At 40.4% G+C, this 19,132-nt stretch overlaps 2 protein-coding genes across 2 annotated transcripts in view; one reads left to right on the forward strand and one right to left on the reverse strand.

Moving 5' to 3' along the window:
- Positions 1–19,132, reverse strand: part of LOC138371590 (peroxidase-like) — a 116,084-nt gene that overhangs the window by 74,255 nt on the left and 22,697 nt on the right. The gene's annotated exons all lie outside the window — the stretch shown is intronic.
- The window catches only part of LOC138371496 (ubiquitin-protein ligase E3B-like), a 50,461-nt gene that overhangs the window by 19,024 nt on the left and 12,305 nt on the right, over positions 1–19,132 (forward strand). The window contains exon 6 of the mRNA XM_069336390.1: positions 3,080–3,225. Within this exon, the coding sequence (XP_069192491.1) occupies positions 3,080–3,225 (146 nt within the window). The remainder of the gene's footprint in view (positions 1–3,079; positions 3,226–19,132) is intronic.

The following is a 19,132-nucleotide window of genomic DNA, read 5'->3' on the forward strand; positions in this document are numbered from 1 at the left end:
TATCAATTCATAGAATTGCTTGTTTTCCTCATTTTAAATATTAATGCTATAATTTGTGAATAATACCATAAATAGAAAGATTTTTTCTGTGTCTGGCAAAAATCAGCGCTGCCACACCTGCAACCACGGCCAAGAGTCGGGGCCACTGCTCAGGGAAACAAAAAAGCTTACTAGGGCCAGATACACCTCATAACAGCAGGCTGGTGGCAAACACACTGCCCTGCTGTGAAATGAGGAACAAGCCAAAGCAGGTGACCAGATAATATCACAGAATGAAGAAGACACAGGGCCGGGGTGAATGAGAAGCACACAAGTGACCCAAAATAGCAGGAGACTTGGCAAAAACCCCAAGCAGGGGCACCACTACTAGCTATGGCAAGTCGAGTACCCCAAATACCAAAATTAGAACGAACCCTGGCTTCAGAGTGGGATCCAGAACAGTGCCACTCAGGATGCTGCCAGGGTTGACAAGATGCCAAACTGGCAAAGATAGGTGAATGTGAGACTCTAACATACCTCCAGAAACACACCCTCATGGAAGAGGGGAGCTGAAATACAACAGGAAGAGGAACATCACTCCCCGACCTCCTCACTAGTGGAGTTCAAGAGAAAAATTTTAATGTACTGTATTGTTATTATACAAGACAAAAAGGTAGTTCAAATTTTATTTACGAACTATTTATAAAAAAAACTACAGGTTCTGATAACTAAAGAAGCATTTGAGAGGACTTCTTTACTGTGTTCTGAAGTTCATTCTCTCAAGGCCTGACTACTTGGGTGGGGTGCTTTACCTCAGATATTTCAAGGATCTTTTGACTCTTCTCTCTAAACCTCTCTCTCACTTGTATATACTAGTACAGTATAGCTTGGGAGTTTGTTCAGCAATTTTTGAGGCTTCGATTCTTTTGAATCCAGCATCAGTTTGTACTGGTGTGTTGACTTTCTGCATGCTTTCCCAGTGGGGTAGTGAAGTGTTCCCTGCTCTCTGCACCTCTCTGAGGGGACCAGGCTCTGGCTCTGGTCCCCAGTAGGCCAAACCGAATTCTGTAACTTTGTGACCTAGTATTTAGGAGCATTCTCAGCTAGATAATTTTAGGGAACCACTGGGGCTCATCCAGAAAGAGGCATTTGTTGCATTCAATGCTGTTTTTCTGGAAATAACCCCTTGGGGTTTCTTGAAACTATCATATACAGAGAGTGTACAATCTACTAGGTCACATAAGCTGCAGACAGAAGTCGGCAGCTTATGTGAAAATCTTCCTAACACAAGATTAAAATTACTGTACTGTACATAAGCTTAGCAGGGTCAGTTTTGACTGCCAGCTGCTGAAGCATCACTGGTTGAAGGCTTTTGGCTTTCTGGTGAGGCTTCATTGGTTGAAGGGCCAGGGCTTGCTATTTTTATCAAATAAGAATCGAGTTTTGCTTGCCTCCTGTGACACCACCTATTGTGAAACCACCCACCCCAGCACCACCTAAATCCTGCGCCTTGAGCCACTGCTGTATGAGATTAATAGTGTGACCTGATGCCTGTCTGTAGCATCCGGCAAAATCTCCAGTTATCCAGATTGCTATTTGGATATGGCAAAGTTTCGCCAGAAAAATATCCAGCCACGATTTCACCGAATAACCCAATTATTGAGATCAGTGGGCTGTGGATAAGTGAGCTCACATATAACTTCTCTGAAGCAGCCAGTCACAAGATGGGAAAACTAGCTGTCTGATGAAAATATTAATTAAAAAGTTTAGATTTTCCATAATTCATATTCAAGTTTTTCAACTTTATTCATTAATGGTTGTACATTTTTAATTGAATTAGATTACAGAAAATTACAGTACATTATTTACTTAAGAAAAAGTCATAGTAATAAGGATAGCATGTGTTCATTATAATTATATATTGTATATAATCTTGATTTAGATTTAAGAGCATTTATTTGACTGATTTATAAAATGCTTTATAACATATTTTGCTCTCTATTAACTAAATAAATTGTAGCTCAAATACTAGTCATAAATTAATTTAACTTAACCTCTAGATACACACAACAATACAGGAATTACGAATTTTTACTATAAAGAGACAAGTGGAACCTTCACCTTGTACTCAACAGCTCTCTTGTGTTCGTACAGACTCACAGGCATGGAACACTGAAAATAAAGACAACCACACAAGCATATATATAAATATTCTTTGGAATTTAGGGGGTTATGCTCACAGCCTCCAATTTGGTTCACTCACAGAGCGATACCCACGAAGTTAAATGTGGTCGGTCACGACTACTTCACTGTCAGGTTCCATTTTCTTTGAGGAATGCATTGTGCATGTCAGTATGTTTCACACACTCAGTTTGGTACAGTACAGTACACCTTAGATAGCTTACTAGTCTTTGAGACATTTGAGAGGTGTTATATATAACATATGATCATATAGCACATGGCATCCTAACAACACTGGTAGATCACTTAAATCACTTTCCGACACACTTCATGAAGGATACACATTGGAGCATCCAAAAACTTTGTAATGATAGTAGTAATAAAAGGGAGCATACAGTGCAGTCCCGTGATAGTGGAGAATAACTTGTACTCCAAACCTGGTTCAGACAGGAGAAGGGGCTACTAGGCTGTTAATCCAGGATAAACAACCAGCGCAATACTCCATTCTCCTGGACTGTATGGGTCTCGAACCATGGACGGCACGCGTGTGAGGCCGTAGCTCTATCAACTTTACTATGAGCATAGATCAGCTACAACCTCACAAGTGTGAGGTCCACAGTTCGAGACCCATACAGTCCAGGTGAATGGAATGTTTATTCCACGGAAGTGTGGCTGGCAATTTATACAGCTCAATACTGTTTTGCGAGAAGTTTAAGAGATGAAGTGATGTTGCAGAGGGCCCTGCTAAAAATATAATCAGCCAATATAAATGGAATTCTTCCATTGCATCCAATATTTTATTGGACCTGTTGTTCTGTTCAAGCAAGTTTTCACTGTATTTGTGTATTAATTGTAAATATATAATTTATATACAGTACATATTGGTAAATTGATATGATATTTAGCTTTTCTTTTGCAGGTACTGATGCAGAAAATGCCGCACATCATCCCTCACACCGAGCGAGTGCTGCTGTTCAGAAAACATGTCAACAATGAAAAAGCTGTGTTAGGACTAACAGATGCTGCCTGTGCCACACCTCATTCCACTCTTATCACAATACATAGGTGAGTTCAACATCAAAAGTATTCATTTGTAAGGAGAAAATTGGAGATATAGTACTGTATTTACATTAGATCACATACAAATATGACAATATTTCAACTGTATCATTTAAGGTATTAAATACAGAGCAACAGCATTTACAGCTTGTGTGTGCATTTAATGTTTCAGTAAACTTACTATGTCCAAATTAAATTTAGTTCTCGAACAATCCAAAGACATACTGATGGCAAAATGGAGGATTTGTTTGTCAGCAGCTGCTCTGCCAGCACCCTACATCATCCTTACCAACTTGGTATGCTGCTTTGCCACTTCTAGATACACCCAAACACAATGAGTAACAAACATGCCGACTGGAAAGTGTCAGAAAATCTGGAAAGTGGCAACAAAATTAACCCTTAGTTGCACAAAACATACATAGGCGATTGGAGTACTGTCATGGACAGGCACACATCGTATATACGATTTGCATACAGTATTTAAATATTTAAAATAGTCCTGCACATACATAGGGGTCACATTTGCTTCCTCAGGCCACAGTAACCATCCCCCATCTTGAAAAAAAAATCCTGAGTCCCTCACCTTCCTTCAAGGGCCTTAGTAAGAAAATGATGACCATTGCTTGGCAACGTCACCATCCAGTGTCAGAACGCTTAGGGCAGCCATAGAGGAGACACTAAACTTTTAGCAACAGCAAATGAGTGATTACTATGTACTGTATGTATATTTGAGGCAAAATCTGTGCTATATGCAATTTTAAGATTTAGGCTTATAATATATATATATATACATATACATTATTATGAATAAGTATGTGGGTGACTAAATCTATACTTGTATATCCATACATACTTATATTTTCAAAGTTATACATAATAGACAATACCTTTGACACACAAATGCAACCTATTAGCATGAAAAACTAAATAAATAAATTGAGAAACAATGACAATAAATCAACAAAGTTATTCCTATGCGGCACCTCACCTAAACATGGGCAACTTCTCCAGGCCACTACAGCTAAACCACAACAGCTACACACTTCTTATTTGGAGTTTTGTCCTTCCTGAAGGCTAATTAACAATGTCATAAGAAAAATTTATTTTTTCAGAACAATTTTTTTCTTGGGCACATGGGGAATGTTGGCTATTAACAGTTAGCAGCTTAAGGGTTAAAGCATTTTGAGACACACTAGAAAACTATCAGGCAGGAAACATGGAGCACATGGAGGAAAAAGGTGACACCCCTAGGGTCAACACTTGCAGCAGAGGAGCTCCAGCATATTTCAACAATCCTAAGTATTGTAGTACAGGTTGATGGTAGTGAGTGGTGTCCCAGAGAACATAAAGGTATAGTGCTCTTGAAAAATAGGTGAGATAACAGGAAAGTGCTAAGGGAAGTGAAAAATCGGATGAGAAAAAGTTGCCCTAGTGTTTACAGTGCAGAGAAGAACATTCAAGATGGCCACTGGCAAGGGGAAAAAACAAACAGAGCTTGATTTTGAGGGATTCAATGAAGAAAGCATTGATATTAGTAGTCTACATAACAAGTTGGTAAATTTAGATACTATAGTGAACTCTCATGTAGAAATAATTAGTAAATTGAAAGAAAGTAATGACCATTTGAATAGCAAAGTTTTATGTCTTGAGGGTTTAGTGAAAGACTTGCGCAAGGATAAGAATCAATTGGAAACAATTGCAAAGCCATGGAAGAAGAAAATAAACTCTTAAAATAGCTTTGGAAGAAGTTAAAGTAAATTTAAACATAAATGACTACAATAGGTTAGGCAAGGAAATTCAACAGGAGAAACAGCTTTTGTCAGCACAGATGGAGGAAGTTACACAGGGAATAGAACAGTGCAAGAAAGATATGCAACTCACTTATGCACAAGTGGCCAAGGAGAAGGAAAAAATAGAAGAAGCAGTAAAGGAAGTCAAACACTGCAGCAACCAAGATAAAACAAACATTAGGCTAGAAGTGAGGAAAGAATTGGCATCTAACCCGAAGTTGGTGCAAAACACAGTTGATCGGAGTAAGTCCCTGATCATTTTTGGCTGCAAAGAAAAGGCGATAACATCTAGGTCAGAAAGAGCTGTAGAAGAAGCTAAAGTAGTAGATAAATTGTTGGCCTCGTGGAAGGTCTTACAAACAGAGAGAATGTGTGCGACTACAGGAGAATAGGCAGGTACGTAAAAGGGAAAGATCGACCTTTGAGGATCACCCTAAACGGTGCCAAACAGATGGAAGAAGTACTAAGGAATGCTAGAAAATTGCAAAGAGATGAGGATGGGAAAGGGTGGTCGTTTAAGACGAGATCTTTCAAAAGAAGATAGAGAGAAGCTGAAACTGAACCTCGCCGAGGCAAAACATTTAAATGAGAGCAGGAATGAAGAAGAAATAAATTCTTTTTTCTACAAAGTGATAGGGGTAGGCAAACCAGTAAAGTGGTACATAAAGGCAAACCAACAAAATCAATAGAGAGAGGGGGAGTGAAGAATAAGGAGAGGGGGAACAAGTTCCTGAAGATTGCATACACCAACATAGATGGAGTGAGATCGAAGATACTGGAGTTAAGTGATGTAATACAGCTGCAGACACCAGACATTGTTGCACTCGCGGAGACAAAACTTTGAAGATGTAATTTTAAATGAGGTCATATTTCCAAGGGGCTACTCAATTTGGAGACGGGACAGAAAAATTAGGAAAGGCGGTGGCGTTGCTGTGCTGGTAAAAGAACACCTAAAGGTGAAGGAAATAATGACTGCCAATCCACAAGAAGTTGACATAATAGCACTAGAGATCTGCTATGAGGATGATAAACTAATGATGATAAATGCATATAGTCCACCGCCAAGCAGCACATGGTCAAAGGAGGAGCTAGATAGTAAACGTGAAGGTCTTATAACAATAATGAGAGAGATTATAGCGAGAGCGGATAACGATAGATCACGACTGTTGATAGTCGGTGACTTCAACTTGAAATCCATAGACTGGGAAGCATATGAAGCTAAAACAGAAGATTTTTGGACCTGTAAATTTGTAGACCTCATCCTGGAAACATTCTTGTATCAACATGTTAAACAAGCTACGAGGATGAGGGAAGGGGACGTTCCCTCCATGCTAGATTTGATATTTACCAGGAAGGAGGAAGAGATATTTGACATTCAGTACCTTCCTCCCTTGGGTAAAAGTGACCATGTCTTTTTGGGAATAAAGTATGCAATGCGTTATAAGCTGGAAGAAAATAAGGAGGTTGAAGCAGTTGAAAAACCAGACTTCAGGAGAGGACATTATGGTGACCTTAGAAATTTTTTTAGTGAGTATAATTGGACAGACTTGATGCTAGGCAAGGAAGTGAATGAGATGTATGGCAAGTTTTGTGAAATATATGATAAAGGCACAAAAAAATTTATACCAAAACAGAGATGCAGAACTAGGAAACAGGATTGGTTCAATAGAAATTGCGAGAGGGCTAGAGACCGAAAGACACAAAAATGGAATCAATACAGGAAGAGGCCGAACCCCCAAACATACCAGCGATACAAAGATGCGAGAAACAACTACACGGCAGTGAGGAGAGAGGCAGAAAGAAATTTTGAAAAAGGGATTGCGGACAAATGTAAAACAGAACCAGGTCTATTCTATAAATTCATAAACAACAAATTGCAGGTAAAGGATAATATTCAGAGGTTGAAAATGGGAAATAGATTCACGGAAGATGAAAAGGAAATGTGTGAAACACTAAACGAAAAGTTCCAAGTGTGTTTGTACAAAATGAAATCTTTAGGGAACCAGATACAATAAGAATTCCAGAGAACAACATAGAACACATAGAGGTGTCTAGAGACGAAGTGGAAAAAATGCTCAAGGAGCTCGGTAAGAACAAAGCAGCTGGCCCAGATGGCGTTTCACCATGGGTTCTGAGAGAATGTGCATCTGAGCTCAGCATTCCACTTCACCTGATCTTTCAGGCATCCCTGTGTACAGGAATCGTAGCAGACGGGTGGAAACAGGCTAACATAGTTCCAATCTACAAAAGTGGCAGCAGGGAAGACCCCCTCAATTATAGACCTGTATCATTGACAAGTGTAATAGTGAAAGTATTGGAAAAACTAATCAAAACTAAATGGGTAGAACACCTAGAGAGAAATGATATAATATCAGACAGACAGTATGGTTTTCGATCTGGAAGATCCTGTGTATCGAATTTACTCAGTTTCTATGATCGAGCCACAGAGATATTACAGGAAAGAGATGGTTGGGTTGACTGCATCTATCTGGACCTAAAAAAGGCTTTCGACAGAGTTCCACATAAGAGGTTGTTCTGGAAACTGGAAAATATTGGAGGGGTGACAGGTAAGCTTCTATCATGGATGAGAAATTTTCTGACTGATAGAAAAATGAGGGCAGTAATCAGAGGCAATGTATCAGAATGGAGAAATGTCACAAGTGGAGTACCACAGGGTTCAGTTCTTGCACCAGTGATGTTTATTGTGTACATAAATGATCTACCAGTTGGTATACAGAATTATATGAACATGTTTGCTGATGATGCTAAGATAATAGGAAGGATAAGAAATTTAGATGACTGTCATGCCCTTCAAGAAGACCTGGACAAAATAAGTATATGGAGCACCACTTGGCAAATGGAATTTAATGTTAATAAATGTCATGTTATGGAATGTGGAATAGGAGAACATAGACCCCACACAACCTATATATTATGTGAGAAATCTTTAAAGAATTCTGATAAAGAAAGAGATCTAGGAGTGGTTCTAGATAGAAAACTATCACCTGAGGACCACATAAAGAATATTGTGCAAGGAGCCTATGCTATGCTTTCTAACTTCAGAATTGCATTTAAATACATGGATGGCGATATACTAAAGAAATTGTTCATGACTTTTGTTAGGCCAAAGCTAGAATATGCAGCTGTTGTGTGGTGCCCATATCTTAAGGGAAAATAGAGACAGTTTCGGTTTGTGTTTCCAGGGCTCAGCCTTTCACAGACGCTCATCAAACGTTTTGATCGGTCGACATTTCTCAACATGGATTACAAAGCCTTCAACGGAACTCATCACGCATTCATGAGCTCTACCGCGAGAGACAGCAGCGGCAGCAGCAGCAGTAGCAGCAGTAGCAGCAGCAGCAGTACCAGCAGCAGCAGTAGCAGCAGCAGCAGCAGCAGTAGCAGCAGCAGCAGCAGCAACAGCAGCAGCAGCAGCAGCAGCAGCAGTACCAGCAGCAGCAGCAGCAGCAACAGCAGTAGCAGCAGCAGCAGCAGCAGCAACAGCAGTCCCATCTTCCTTGGGAGATGCATGGGAGTGCTCTATCCACGGGAGCCAGTCGGCCGAGCAGACAGCACACTGGACTTGTGATCCTGTGGTCCCGGGTTCGATCCCAGGCGCCGGCGAGAAACAATGGGCAGAGTTTATTTTTCTTGCCCCTGTTACCTAGCAGTAAAATAGGTACCTAGGTGATAGTCAGCTGTCACGGGCTGCTTCCTGGGGGTGGAGGCCTGGTCGAGGACAGGGCCGCGGGGACACTAAAAAAGCCCCGAAATCATCTCAAGATAACCTCAAGATAACTCCCCCCCCCTCTCCTTTCCAAACTACCCTCGTGCTCTATCCACACGATAATGGTATTAAAGATCCATTCGTGTTTCCAGTTGACGCAAAACTACAAAGGTTTAAGCTAGATTGGTGTTCTGATCATTGAGGGCTAACTCTCCCAAGCCATTTACATTGATGGTTCTGTACCTCAGACCTGGGGGAGGAGTGGAGCTGTGTGTCACAGAGAGAGAGAGATAGCTGCTTCACCGAGTTGTTCTGAGCTCTTAAATAACGGAGCCTTGTTCTGAGCTCTTAAATAACGGAGCCTCGTTCTGAGCTCTTAAATAACGGAGCCTCGTTCTGAGCTCTTAAATAACGGAGCCTCGTTCTGAGCTCTTAAATAACGGAGCCTCGTTCTGAGCTCTTAAATAACGGAGCCTCGTTCTGAGCTCTTAAATAACGGAGCCTCGTTCTGAGCTCTTAAATAACGGAGCCTCGTTCTGAGCTCTTAAATAACGGAGCCTCGTTCTGAGCTCTTAAATAACGGAGCCTCGTTCTGAGCTCTTAAATAACGGAGCCTCGTTCTGAGCTCTTAAATAACGGAGCCTCGTTCTGAGCTCTTAAATAACGGAGCCTCGTTCTGAGCTCTTAAATAACGGAGCCTCGTTCTGAGCTCTTAAATAACGGAGCCTCGTTCTGAGCTCTTAAATAACGGAACCTCGTTCTGAGCTCTTAAATAACGGAGCCTCGTTCTGAGCTCTTAAATAACGGAGCCTCGTTCTGAGCTCTTAAATAACGGAGCCTCGTTCTGAGCTCTTAAATAACGGAGCCTCGTTCTGAGCTCTTAAATAACGGAGCCTCGTTCTGAGCTCTTAAATAACGGAGCCTCGTTCTGAGCTCTTAAATAACGGAGCCTAAACTCTCTGAATTGCTGCCATATTCCTTTCTTTGAAACGTGTACGTGTGTCCAAAGTTCACACAATAGTTGTAAGTGACTCTGACATCCCTAATTCTCCTCAACTCCTCAAGACATGACAGTGTCTTGAGGAGGCAGTGTCTTCCACTGCCTCTATTCTAACCCTAAACTCCTTCCATTCTTATCCTTCCATAAGATGATCCTCTCGTCTACCCATTCCACTTGATAACTTCCTGATTCTTATTATCTTTATCATCCCTCCCACCTTACCTTTCCTACTTCCTACACTATCCTCCTCTCCCTTTCAGTCTTACTACCCTCTTCACTTTCCTTTCACCATTCTCTCTTCCTCCTTTTTTCTTTCCCTTCCCCCTTTTCCTTTCACCAACATATCCGATTCTCCATTTACCACCCCCCCCCCCACTCTATGACAGGAGAGTGGTGGTGACAGGCGGCCTTGACAGTAGGTCAGGGAAGAAGGAGGAGGAACAGGGGGGAGGCTGGGAGGGGTCCAAAGTGGCCGCACTGGTTGACCTTCCCCTTCTCCTACCGTGTATTCTGGTGCCTCCAGCTCTCCCCCCCCCCCCCCCCTTTCCCTCTCTCAAGGTACCCTTTTGTCTCTCTCCCGGTAACTCCACCACTTGGGCTGGACGGTAGAGCGACGGTAGAGCTTCATGCAGGTCGGCGATCTGTCCCCCGACCGTCCCAAAGTGGTTGGGAAGCATTCCTTTCCTCCCCGTCTCATTTCAAATCCTTATCCTCAATCATTCCATTACACTCGTAAAAGTTATAATGACAGAGAGAGAGAGAGAGAGAGAGAGAGAGAGAGAGAGAGAGAGAGAGAGAGAGAGAGAGAGAGAGAGAGAGACACCATCTAACACAACACATAAATAATAACACACCACCACGTAGTCAACCACACACTTCTCTTCCACCAAGATACAACATGCGAGAAAATCAGACAAAAACTGGATTTACAGTTAATATGACGATAGGAGCATCCCGCAGCATCCGCCGAGCTGAGAGAGAGAGAGAGATGAGAGACTACCGGATGGAGGAGAGGAAGGCCAAGCTCGTTTGCCTTCGCCCGGATTTGGCTGAAAATCTGAGGAATCAAAGGGGAAAGACGACCTTCTCTTCCCTAGAAGTAGTTCCTGTCTGCGCCAAGAACTCCAGTGCCCAGAGAGCCAGCTGGAGGAATGCAGGTAGCCTTCAGACCTGTCTTTCGCAAGAATGGGTCTACAGACCCTGGGCCTACAAGGAAAAAAAAACTAATATTTAACACGCCACTTACTAAAATGAAAATTTGTTTCTAAAACTCAGCCATAACCCGTTACCCAAACTTAAGTATCAATGAAAAGTGAAAGTTTAAAACAAAGTCATCAAGATTCTTCGGTCCTGGAAAATTCGTAATTCGCCCGGTGCTGGAAAACTGCCAAACGTTCAAGTGTCTGGAACAATCATTTCTGGAGAACAGTTAGAACCTAACTGATGACCCTTATCGTCTGCGCTATGTAAAAAGCACTTGAGGGCTGGAACACCGCCAGATTTCCAGTTTCCAGGAAGGGAAGATAGTGTTAAAGGCAGTGGGACTTTGTGTATATATATCACTTTGTAAGAGATATGAGGACCAGAAGTCCTCATATCTAAAGTAATGATCATCTTTGCTTGAGTGCAAAGAAAGTACAATAAATGTTACAATCATCTTTACTTGAGTGCAAGAACTATTATAATCATCTTTACTTGAGTGCAAGAACTATTATAATCATCTTTACTTGAGTGCAAGAACTATTATAATCATCTTTACTTGAGTGCAAGAACTATTATAATCCCCTATACTTGAGTGCAAGAAATATTATAATCCCCTATACTTGAGTGCAAGAAATATTATAATCCCCTATACTTGAGTGCAAGAAATGCACAACATTGTCAAAGAACGAGTGACATAATCCCTGGAAGAGGAAAATCTTTCAATATCTTCCTCCTTTTGGCAGAAGAAAAGGAATTATAGAGCGCGATCAGACAGCCTAAAGTGCGTTCTGCTGGGCCTCTGGAACCCTAAACTACACAACTGAGAGAGGATGCAACACGACCCAAGACCTTGAAACCCGTTACCTAATCCCCCTTAGTGAAACTGAAACCCCCCTTAACCCCATAAACAGAAAGCTGGTTCAACCTGCCCACCTTCCCACCTTATCAACAACACCATTAGAAAACGACATTCCCTTACCCCCAACTAAGCTGGTTTGAAAACCCTCTCTCCGGCTGTCGTAGGTGAAGATCAAGAGTGGGGTATCATCCCCATGATACCCTGGTACTGGTACGCTCCTGGTACTACCTGATCGTGTGACCTTGGTAAGGCGGGTACCACCTAACTGGCTTATGATGCCCGGGGTACCAGGAGGGTGGGTTAGTAGATGTTTCTCAGTAGCTTATTGTGGGTTTGTTAGCTAAGCTGGTCCGGGTGAACTGGATCTTTGATTTATTGCTTGACGAATCAACTCCATTGGCATGCGAGACGTCTGCAGATAGCCTTGAATGTTGGGACTAATTATACTGCAGGGAGTGTTAAAATGATGTATATCAGGTTATTCTCTCTCTCTCTGTTCAACCACTTGTGTTGGACGGTAGAGCGACAGTCTCGCTTCATGCAGGTCGGTGTTCAATCCCCGACCGTCCCAAGTAGTTGGGCACCATTCCATTCCCCCTCCGTCCCATCCCAAATCCTTATCCTGACCCCTTCCCAGTGCTATATAGTCGTAATGACTTGGCGCTTTATCCTGATAGTCCTTTCCTTCTAGCCCCTTCCTCCTCCCCCCCCCTTCCCCCCCCCCCGCCCGTCCATATAGCACTACCCCCCTCACAACCACCCCCTCCACCCACTCTCCCCACCCCCATCACCGCTAATACCTCATATCCCCCCCCCCCCCCTCACAATCCCTCATCATACTAACTCACTACCCACAACCTTGGACGGGCATCAGGCAACATTATCCTCAACTCATGGTTTGCATATGAGATCATCACTATCAATCCTCACTAAAGTGTTGTTCAAACTTACGCGGCAGGACAACACTGGATTCAGCATCTTTCATCATCTTACCTGGAAAACAAAAATGAGAAAATGTCTTAGTGCCAAGATGTCTTTGGGTTGCAATGTTGCAAAGAAATATGTGTTTAAAATAATTCTTGAAACCTTTTTTTTTAATGTACTTTTGAATTGTAATATTGAATAAATATGTTCGCGTGCGTATGTTCCTATAATAGATATATTCTTCGAATAATTTCATAGGAGTATACAATGCCAGGTATACTCTGGTTCTCGGTGTATATATATATATATATATATATATATATATATATATATATATATATATATATATATATATATATATATATATGTATATATATATATACGGAAACTTTACTGTAAAGTCTTTGCTTTTTTCAGGACTAAAGTAAACTTGTTGGTTAGTAAACTATTATTGTGGCTTTAATAACCTTCCAAAGATTGCTATCCCTTAGTAACTGTCCAGAGGTTACTAAACCATAATAACCTTACAGTGATTGTTAGCCTTTAATAACCCACCAGTGGTTGATAGGCCTTAATAACCCTTCAGAGGTTGATAGGCCTTAATAATCATTCAGAGGTTGATAGGCCTTAATAACCCTTCAGAGGTTGGTAGGCCTTAATAACCCTTCAGAGGTTGATAGGCCTTAATAACCCCCCCCCAGATGCTGATAGACCTTAATAACCCTTCAGAGGCTGATAGACCTTAATAACCCTTCTGAGGCTGATAGACCTTAATAACCCTTCTGAGGCTGATAGACCTTAATAACCCTTCTGAGGCTGATAGGCCTAAGAGCCCAATGCCATAACAAGATCCTGGACCGACCTGAACTTGTTCACACCAGGTTCCAAACCTCTCATGAACCTGCTCGCCCTGGGAACACTTTTGAACTGAATCTTAACACTTCGTTCAAATGTTTGATGCATTTCATGACTAAAAAAAAATTCTGTCAAAGTTAATACTTCTAAGTTTGTCCTCTATCCGGATCGGGACCCGAACTCCTAAAGTTTATACTGAAACTTACGATCTCATTCGATCGTAAGATCCCGTTTAAGGGATCTTTCAGGATTCATACTTGAGGATGTTCTCTTAGACGAGATCATTCAGTACAGCTGTTGTTGTTATTGATGTCTATGAAACGTGGATTGAAATACTAGGTGTCCCCCCCCCCTTCAGTCAAGTGTTTGTAGTGATATACATCATACAATGGGATCGAACCTGCGTTCTTGGACTCCCCAGGCATCACTTTTGCGTGATTTCAATGTAGAGGGGGGTAGGAGGACGGGGGAAAAGGTTAAAATCATCAATGGAAAGTTATATATTTTTCCAGACAATGTCCTGGTTAAAATTATTGATACGATGAACGAATTCTGCCTTCAACTTTACATGTTCCTAGCCCGTGTTCATCAACGGTACAGACCGTCCTCATCAACAGGACTTCCTCATCATCCTCATCATTTTTCGTCCTGTTGCTCGAAGAATACATCTCTAAATCTATACTTGCACATTGCAAATTCAGGAATTTGCAAATTGAACCTAAACACTTAAACTAACCTATCCTACGTCTAACTGTACACAAACATTAATTTGCATTCTGGAAGATATAATTTTTGGTTAAACGTTCCATTGACGTTAAAATTGACGAATGTGTCTTTGTGGTCGAAGGCAGCTTGGACAAGCATACCCTGAGAATGGGTTGGGATCAGACTCAGCTTGGACAAGAATTAGACATAATTACTATAATGCAGTGAGAAGGGATATAATGATATGAGAACTAAGTGATGGAACAGTGCCCAACCACTTGGACCATTGGGGATCGAACACCGACCCGCGCAGGAAAGGAGAGTAAAGCTATACCGACCAATCCAATTCACTGAATCTACAACTCAAGTACACCCAAATCTCATACAAAAACAATAAAAAATCCTGTTTAAAACACAAAATCAATCAGATAACATCTCTCAATTTTAGCACAATCTTCAGTATAATTATTATATGCCCTAAGCCCTATTACACAAAACAAACGTGATCTTTACAACTAGTCTCTAGCAAAACAGCATCCCTCTGACCGGGAGATGAGGCCAGATGGGATGCTTTAAGTGACCTCCAAGACACTCCCCAGATATATTAACATACTACACGCCATAAGAACTAGACCCACTATAGCACAAAGTCTCAAGGTCTGTAGGTCCTCGCGTCTACAGAAGGGCCGAGTAACCGTATCTAAAATATTTTTGAAATTAGCATTAATTGGGGCGCGGCTCGTGGTATTTCCCGAAGCTCGTAGACAGAGAAGATGCTTACATAACTTGAGCCCTATAAAGAGGGGAGAGAGAGAGAGAGAGAGAGAGAGAGAGAGAGAGAGAGAGAGAGAGAGAGAGAGAGAGAGAGAGAGAGAGAGAGAGAGAGAGAGAGAGAGAGAGAGAAGAGAGAGAGAGAGAGAGAGAGAGAGAGAGAGAGAGAGAGAGAGAGAGAGAGAGAGAGAGAGAGAGAGAGAGAGAGAGAGAGAGAGAGAGAGAGAGAGAGAGAGAGAGAGAGAGAGAGAGAGAATGTTGGAACCTGTTCTTATGTATCTCATTTTAATCTACCTCTGTCCCCAACATGAGCTAATACGAATGGCCTAAGCAATAAATTCGTATAATACAATAGCAGTGGCAGCGTTTATAAGATATATATATATATATATGCAACAATGATCACAAAAACACTGATCCAAGTATGCAGAATAACCACATATGAAAAATAGAAAATGCTTAACGCGTTTTCGGCTAATTCGCCTTCATCAGAGCAAAGTAGAATCGAGAATAGAACCTTCATATACTTTGCTCTGATGAAGGCGAATTAGCCGAAAACGCGTTAAGCATTTTCTATTTTTCATATGTGGTTATTCTGCATATATATATATATATATATATATATATATATATATATATATATATATATATATATATATATATATATATATATATATATATATATATATATATATATATATATATATATTATTAAATATGACCGAAAAAGTAAGATTAATAATTCTAACACGAATTTTCTCAATCTTTCGTACATTACGCTTCACTGTTGGAGGTAAATCAAAAATCACTTCTCCAAAATTCATTTTTATTTCTAGTCTGACGCGACACGGGCGCGTTTCGTAAAACTTATTACATTTTCAAAGACTTCACAAATACACAACTGATTAGAACGTATCTCTGATTTTATATCTACATTTGAGTGAGGTGGGAAGGGTGATGTGGCATTAACACAAGACAGAACAGGAGGGGATATTAATAGGGTATTAAAAGTATCAACACAAGACAGAACAGAAACAATGGGTATTGAATAGAAGTGTTTGTAGAAAGCCTATTGGTCCATATTTCTTGATGCTTCTATATTGGAGCGGAGTCTTGAGGTGGGTAGAATATAGTTGTGCAATAATTGGCTGTTGATTGCTGGTGTTGACTTCTTGATGTGTAGTGCCTCGCAAACGTCAAGCCTCCTGCTATCGCTGTATCTATCGATGATTTCTGTGTTGTTTACTAGGATTTCTCTGGCGATGGTTTGGTTATGGGAAGAGATTATATGTTCCTTAATGGAGCCCTGTTGCTTATGCATCGTTAAACGCCTAGAAAGAGATGTTGTTGTCTTGCCTATATACTGGGTTTTTTGGAGCTTACAGTCCCCAAGTGGGCATTTGAAGGCATAGACGACATTAGTCTCTTTTAAAGCGTTCTGTTTTGTGTCTGGAGAGTTTCTCATGAGTAGGCTGGCCGTTTTTCTCAGCCACAGCTCAGAATGGAAGCAAGTCGACGAAGAACTCTGTAGGGTAAGGCAGGTCCTAGTCAATAACGGCTTCTCCAATGGTTTCATCGAAGACATCATAAGAAGGAAAGTGAAAGGCCATGCAACCTCTGAAGAGACAACTAACACAACACCTATACCCCCTATTAGACTATTTTACAGGAACTTCTTTTCCACAGCTCATAAAACGGAGGAAAGGGTCCTGAAAGATATTGTTAATAGAAACGTTATCCCTACAGACAAAAATCAGAGGATACAACTGACGATTTACTATAAAACCAGAAAAACGGCCAGCCTACTCATGAGAAACTCTCCAGACACAAAACAGAACGCTTTAAAAGAGACTAATGTCGTCTATGCCTTCAAATGCCCACTTGGGGACTGTAAGCTCCAAAAACCCAGTATATAGGCAAGACAACAACATCTCTTTCTAGGCGTTTAACGATGCATAAGCAACAGGGCTCCATTAAGGAACATATAATCTCTTCCCATAACCAAACCATCGCCAGAGAAATCCTAGTAAACAACACAGAAATCATCGATAGATACAGCGATAGCAGGAGGCTTGACGTTTGCGAGGCACTACACATCAAGAAGTCAACACCAGCAATCAACAGCCAATTATTGCACAACTATATTCTACCCACCTCAAGACTCCGCTCCAATATAGAAGCATCAAGAGATATGGACCAATAGGCTTTCTACAAACACTTCTATTCAATACCCATTGTTTCTGTTCTGTCTTGTGTTGATACTTTTAATACCCTATTAATATCCCCTCCTGTTCTGTCTTGTGTTAATGCCACATCACCCTTCCCACCTCACTCAAATGTAGATATAAAATCAGAGATACGTTCTAATCAGTTGTGTATTTGTGAAGTCTTTGAAAATGTAATAAGTTTTACGAAACGCGCCCGTGTCGCGTCAGACTAGAAATAAAAATGAATTTTGGAGAAGTGATTTTTTATTTACCTCCAACAGTGAAGCGTAATGTACGAAAGATTGAGAAAATTCGTGTTAGAATTATTAACCTTACTTTTCCGGTCATATTTAATAATATATGTCTACAGGAAAGACTGCTACCAAAATATACTAATATATATATATATATATATATATATATATATATATATATATATATATATATATATATATATATATATATATATATATATATATATATATATATATATAAAAGTTGTGTCAATAGGAGGCGTTGGAGCATTTGAAGTAATAATAGTGTTTAAAGTAGCAAAGTAGTTGTTGCAAATATCAACAGTTCTTCATGACAATCATCTGGTATGCAATTATCTCTGAATGTTGAATCCTTGTTTCCCCACAGTGGCAGTGAGAGAGACAATTGTTACTGTGATGGACAGTGTCGACCAGGACTCCATCTCCACTCTTATTGACAGCTCTGGAAGGCATATTAAAGCAACTGCTTGAAGCATGTACCAGAAGAGGCATTTTTGCTTCGTATCTCTTTCTATCCCTTTGCTTTCTCTTCCTATCCTTTGCTTTCTCTTCCTACCTACTGGGTTTCTCTTCAGCACCTCCTTGCTTTCTCTTCCTACGATTTTTGCTTACAATGAAGACTCTCCCGGTAAGAAGTCTCTTTCTCCTCTTCCCTCATTGAGGTAACTCTCATTGTCACTATAATCTTATGTCCCTCGATTGTCACTTGTTCCCCAAAATAATCCACAGAGCTACGAAATTATTAACTCCCTCAACACAAATAGATTCAATGTCAGGTGACACAGCTAAGAACCCCTCGCTCCTAAAAAAAAAAATTGTATATATATATATATATATATATATATATATATATATATATATATATATATATATATATATATATATATATATATATATATATATATATATATATATATGTGTGTGTGTGTGTGTAAATTTAATTTATATCATTTCCTGGTTTGCAAATTTGCTACCTACTTCGTCTTGGTGCTATATACGGTACCAAAAAAAATTGAGATTGCTATTCCAAACGACGTTTGTTTATAATAAAAAAAGACCGAGATCTCCTTTAGTAACAAAGTGAATGCTTCCAATACCAAGTTTCGAACCATATGTCTTAAGCAAAAAATGGACAAATACTTAAAACTATTGTAAGATCCAGAATAGTCATTTGAATAGCATTTTTCTGAAGGTGACCTAATCAGGTTCCCAGGCGACTTAAACAACAGGTTTTTATCAGATGATTTTTGAAAATTTTATACAAAAGCCAATAATAACTTCAATAAAAAGGGTCTCCAGAGTCAATTCCCTTTGCCTAACTAAGCTAATCAGATCTAACGAATGTTGTGATACAAGTATTCATCCACATTAACCAAGCCAGTCATGAACTAGACTAAGAAATTAACAGCCTCACATACAAACTAACAGCCTCAAGGAACGAATTACTACAAAAAAATCAAATTCCTGTCTCGAAACGCTCAAATCAAGCTTTTCCTTAACAAATTCACAATAACATCAGTTCAAGACAAATGAGATGCATCTAACAGCAGCCATAAACAGACAGATGAGACGGTAGACGGACCACTGTCCACTAAGT

Source organism: Procambarus clarkii, chromosome 36 (assembly GCF_040958095.1).
Source record: "Procambarus clarkii isolate CNS0578487 chromosome 36, FALCON_Pclarkii_2.0, whole genome shotgun sequence".
Classification (NCBI taxonomy): domain Eukaryota; kingdom Metazoa; phylum Arthropoda; class Malacostraca; order Decapoda; family Cambaridae; genus Procambarus; species Procambarus clarkii.